At 32.6% G+C, this 5,436-nt stretch overlaps 1 protein-coding gene across 3 annotated transcripts; it reads right to left on the bottom strand.

The window, feature by feature from the left end:
• Window positions 1–794: 794 nt before the first annotated feature.
• LOC145169520 (hyperosmolality-gated Ca2+ permeable channel 2.4-like) lies at window positions 795–5,210 on the bottom strand. Of its 3 annotated transcripts, none has more exons than XM_079088065.1 (11): window positions 4,949–5,210; window positions 4,358–4,697; window positions 4,099–4,254; window positions 3,965–4,028; window positions 3,666–3,875; window positions 3,424–3,540; window positions 3,026–3,324; window positions 2,779–2,926; window positions 2,282–2,554; window positions 1,964–2,197; window positions 795–1,201 (listed from the first exon to the last, which is right to left on the bottom strand). In XM_079088065.1, the coding sequence occupies exons 2-11, from the start codon at window positions 4,636–4,638 to the stop codon at window positions 1,037–1,039; spliced, it is 1,947 nt and encodes a 648-aa protein (XP_078944191.1). In that variant the 5' UTR covers window positions 4,639–4,697; window positions 4,949–5,210; the 3' UTR covers window positions 795–1,036. The 3 variants fall into 3 exon arrangements, with proteins under 3 accessions (XP_078944191.1, XP_078944189.1, XP_078944190.1); XM_079088063.1 differs by having other exon boundaries at window positions 2,650–2,926; window positions 4,949–5,208; XM_079088064.1 differs by lacking the exon at window positions 4,949–5,210 and having other exon boundaries at window positions 2,650–2,926; window positions 4,358–4,927.
• Between the last annotated feature and the right edge of the window lie 226 nt (window positions 5,211–5,436).

The following is a 5,436-nucleotide window of genomic DNA, read 5'->3' as shown; positions in this document are numbered from 1 at the left end:
TCAGATTGTGGGTGTTGTTTTTGTGGTTGTATATTAAAAACAAAATGTTAACATAGATATGATTTTAGATGCATATATGATGTTGATGGTGTTGTTTTTGTAATACTATGTTTAATGAAATTATTTTTATAATGTACTGCAGATACCATTACTAAAAAACTTTGGTATAATACATACATATATACACGTGTATATTATTAAGATTGTAAAAAGCATTCAATAATAACTAGTTAGGGTCAAGAGATTAGAAGACATATAAAGAGATTGATCAGAAACCTTAAATTAATAAAAGAAGATATTTTAAAAATTAATAAATATTATCATATCCTAACAAATTAAGTTAACTTTGAACTAGATAACAAGCTTATTATAGATTGACGGTATTGTTTTTATATCATATTTCAAAGGGGACTTGCATGCAACTGTAGTTACGACTTATAAAATGCATTAGTCTTCCAAAGACTTCGTCCACATAAAATGTCATTTAGCATTTCTTGTTAGAAGATTTGCAAACCCCAGCTAGTGGATGAAAATTTTGTTGTTTACTTTTGATAATTCACTACAAAAATATAAAAATATATAATTCGAAGGGAATGCTACTCTAAGAGCTTGACCCAATGAGCAAGAGTGTTAGGCCCAACAGAATAATGCTACTCAAGTCTCATAGCTTCAAAGCACATTCAATCATTTAATTTTGTAATATTCGTCAATTTTAAAGTGTGAGTAGTTCGTGAAAAAATAAGTAAAATATTGTATAAATATCCAGGTGAAGTCCTTAACTTATAAAACCAACATATCTAAATTTTCTTTACTAATAACATTATGAAATTCAACATTTGTGAGCATTTTGACGTTACATATGAATCTATGCACATAACAAGAACGCCTTTTTACAAATTACAACTCGAACACATAATTACAAGATTTTCAAGCATAAAAAAGAATGGAGGTTTATAAAAAAAAAAAATCTGATTTTTCACACATATCATGATGACTTAACTAGTATCTTAAAAGACTAAGTACATTATATATTATTTTAGCGTCGAACTTGTGTAGGTATAAGGGGTTCATGAAGAGTATCTTGACTTCTAGAATACGTAAGAGGCACTAACGCAGGGTCATAATACACCACACCAAGTTGCCCTAAAAACCGAGCCATTCCAGGTAGATTTCGATCTTCTCTGTCTTTCTTTAATAAAGTCTTTACACACGAAAACACCCAAAAAAACATTTAGTAGCAAGAATTTATCTCTATTTTTCTAATAGAGTAAATTACAAAATTGGTCCTTGTGACATCATGGAAACTACATGTCCGGTCCAATATGGTCCTTGAGTCGTTAAATCTAGATTCCCAGTTGTTAGTTTGTATTTTAAAATGACCAATTTACCCTTGGACTAAACCCGAAAAAATAATAACCAAATTTCTACCTTACTCATAGTTAGGTAGTTATATTTAAAAAAAATGTGGAAAAAAATTAATAGTTAAATTAAAAAATACTATAAAAAGTTTATTGTTAAAACTTATGGTTAATGTCATAAATAGGTAATAAACTATCTGGATTATTATAAAACTAATGATATTTTTGTAAATATAATGTTCCGGTTGTTTTTCTTACCTTCTAATAGTACTTTAAAACAATGATATTTTGTGGAAAAAAAAATAGTTCGTTACCCATATATGAAATTAACCATGAAAACTATCATATTCAAAATGTAAAATAATTTAAAAACATACATCTTTTTAAGATAATTAATAATAAAATGCTGTTATAATGAGTAAGTTACAGTTTAGGTCTTTGGGGTATACTATTTTTTCGAGATTGTTTAAAATGTCCAAATTGTCCAAATTATAAAATCTAACAGGTGAATAGTTAGATTTAAGAATTTAACTACTATGGTCATGGCCCATGGGCCATATCTGCAACAAATGAAACCATTTTGTAATTTATATGATATGATATACCTCGGTTGAATAGGCCATAAAAATGGGTAGAAACCGCTTTCGACAATATTCATTGAACAAAAGAGTGAGAATCGGAAGAGGAAGAGTCGCACTTGTTGAATGAGGAAGCTTCTTCAAAGTAAAGATCCCAAATGCTATGAATTGCATCAAAACAAGTGAGAAAATAGTCGAATCATGAACAACTGGCCAAAATTTTCCTCCAGATTCATACTTTGGCGCGTATACATTCAAAAGCTACATTTTATCATCATAAAAGTTATAATTTTAATATACATGAAAATAAAAAGTAAGATTTATGAAAGTTGAAGTGAAACCAACCTGGTTACGATAAATGATGTACGCGAGAGAAAAGTAACCCAAGAGAAAAGGAATAATGAGAGGAGCAAGAAAAAAATAAGTAAACCCCAAAAGTCCAAAAAAAAGAATTTTGGGAATGTCTTGATGATAAGGAAAAGATGGAACTGTGAAATCGTCTGGATTTTTAACAAAGGGTTTGGTTATTAGACTTGCAATGAAAGGAACGACACGGAAGAGTTCTGAAGAAGTGCTCGTCCACCCTAATGTCATAACATAAGCAATGAAAAATGACGCCTGAAACAAAAAAATAAAAATTAATTTTAATGGAAAATGAATTTGAAAATTGTTGGATATAATTTTTTTTTTTTTTTTTTTTTTTTTATTATTACTTGGGCGGGGACGGAGACAGCTAGCTTTGAAGGAATGTCTTTGAATTCTAGAAATATGAAAATGAGACTGAAGGCTGAGGCGGATAAAACATTGGCGAAGAAGACATTCCAAACAGTAAACCAGATTACTTTGTGAGTCGCGCTTCTTTCGATCTCACTAATGGAAATGTAGCCTTGTGCTGAAGATAGAAGTTTCATGATTGGAGGGACTATTTTCAGTGATACTTGAAGTATCAGATTTGGAAGATAACCCGTGATTACTTGACTTACAATAGACCTGCCACATCACATTCACATCCCAATTTACAAAAAATTAACCCTCTATTTCTATCTGTATCTGTATTTGTAATTGGCTGGATACCTGAAAAGTACTTACATGGTAAGGATGCCTTGGAGGAAGGGGAAGTAAGTTTCTAGCTGAGCAAGATTTGTGAGTCCTTGAACTATAAAAACTGGAATAAGGAATACAATTGTAAGAAGCATACACCCTACAATGACTACCAGTCTAGAAATCCATCTTCCCATGAATGTTGAAGAAAAGAATGGCCAATACACATCTTGTGGCTCGGGTGCTGGCTCAGTTAGCCATTGTGTTGGATTATTTGCTTGTAACATGTGAATAGCAACTGCAGCACCATAACGTGACTTGAAAGACACAAACGCAGCTCTCACTTCCTTTCTTATCAATAAAACACACATAAAATTAATCAAAAATGGGAAATCAATACAAGCAACATCATAAATACAAGAGAAATTAATATAATCCGTGTCTACCTCTCTTGAATGGTCCTTTTTCACATTCGCCTCTAAATGACCATAATGCATGAACTGTGGCTCATTTGGCGGCTTTATGGAATTCATAATCCTTCTGTAGATCTTCTTTGCAGCATTCTGTAATAAATGAAAAATTTATGACTATGTTGGGAAAATGGCCTCAAAGATTGAAAGTGTATTTTAATTGGGGTGCTTTTGACACCGTTTTTTTTTTTTTTTTTTAAATATGAGAAATAACTTACAGTTACAGTCCACATTTTGCTCTTTCGATGAACCACGACATGAGATAGATAAGTGTTGGGGTGATTTTCAGTGAAAAACTTTTCAACACTCTGGCCAACAGTGCTCCCTTTTGGAACAGGTATATTGCTGACTAGGATAGTGAATTGATTTGGTTGAGGTTCTAATGAACAGAAATAATCAATCCTCTTTGAAGCTATATATCTATATTCCTAAGGGATGAAAACAAAACAAGATCATTACATTAGGCCATATAAAATGGACCCATAACTCGTTTTCTGATAATTAATGTAAGACTTACTGTAAAGAGAAGGTAACACACAATAATGGTGAGAAGATATACAGCACCTACATGTATCCATAAACTGCGACAAGATTAGAGGGCATATGTCAGATATGAGATATCTTCTCACCTTTTATGATAACAAGTTTTACCTGTCTGAGCCATTGTTTACATTCGAAATGCTAAATATTTCCAGTGAATTGTTTGAAATGTTTATCAAATCGATGTTTTGCAACTGATTTCCAGAGCAGTTCACAGGAATTAGAACAAAGATTCCAATAAATCCAGCAATACTGAACACTTTTAAACTGAAAAGTGAAAACAACAATAAACATCAATTAGGAAAAAAGCAGATATTAAAACCTAAAAGCTTCAAATGTTAATTTAGTGTGTTTTGAATTTTGAAATCACCTGAAGATGATAATTCGCATGAATACCACAGCATCGAGTCCTGAATATGCTAACAGATCATCTTCTGAAGGCTGCCATGCATTCCATATCCAACCAGCAGTTGGTAACAACCTGAATAATTTGAATCGACTTGGTCGTTCTGCTCTCCCTTCAGCAAGCAAACGTGGAGCATATACTTTGTAATTTCCAGGTTGTTTCCTCAACACCGAATACAAGATGAAGAAGATTGAACAAAGCGCAAAATTGATTGAAACAGACGTTAGAAGACCAGAGACAATCATTTGGTAATCCCAAATCGTTGCTCAAAAAACTCACGGATTAGTGAGAATCATCAACAGAGCTGCAGAGGATTCAAGGTGTTGACCAATTATTTAATTAATCAATAGATTTAACAGCCCTAACACGCAATTACAAATCGATCTTCACTGGCTTTACAACTCAAATAGATTCCAGATGAACAATTTCACAAAAGGATTTACTAACAAACCGGAAAAACTAAAATCACTCAGTGAGAACTGAATCGATTAAAAGCAGATTATTTAATCGACTTCAGAAACGTGTATGAATTACAGAATTAGTAAGAAATCGTACATAGCCTTTCGTTGCCTTTTCAAAGTCGTCTGAAGTTGAATGATTGGTGGTGGTGATGGTGACGGAGTTGCGAGTTATCGGCGGTCAACACGCGGTCGGATCAGAAGAAAGCAGGTAGGTAACGCAATTTGTTGACTTCCTGTTTAGAATCCAAATGGCTCCAAAACCTACGATAATGTCGGAAACACGTAGCACCATTTGCCCAATGTACATATTTGACAGTTAAACTGACGCCATGGGATCGAAATTTTTCCTTGTTTATGTGATTGAAACGTTTGTTATTGGACGGACGCTAAAAACTTAACGTGTTAACATCGAATTCAAATTTTATAGAGTAAAAGAAGGAAATAGTCCTTTTGGTTTACAAAAATCCAAGGTTTTAATCCAAAGGTTTATTTTGTAACCATTATGTCCCTGACTATCACATATGAAACTTTTTATTACTATTTAAAAAAACAAATCCAACGAGATCCCTTTCCATGGATTCT

Source organism: Lactuca virosa, chromosome 4 (genome assembly GCF_052849685.1).
Source record: "Lactuca virosa cultivar CGN04683 chromosome 4, Lactuca_virosa_CGN04683_v6, whole genome shotgun sequence".
Lineage (NCBI taxonomy): Eukaryota > Viridiplantae > Streptophyta > Magnoliopsida > Asterales > Asteraceae > Lactuca > Lactuca virosa.
This window is presented reverse-complemented; position numbering and strand designations above follow the sequence as displayed.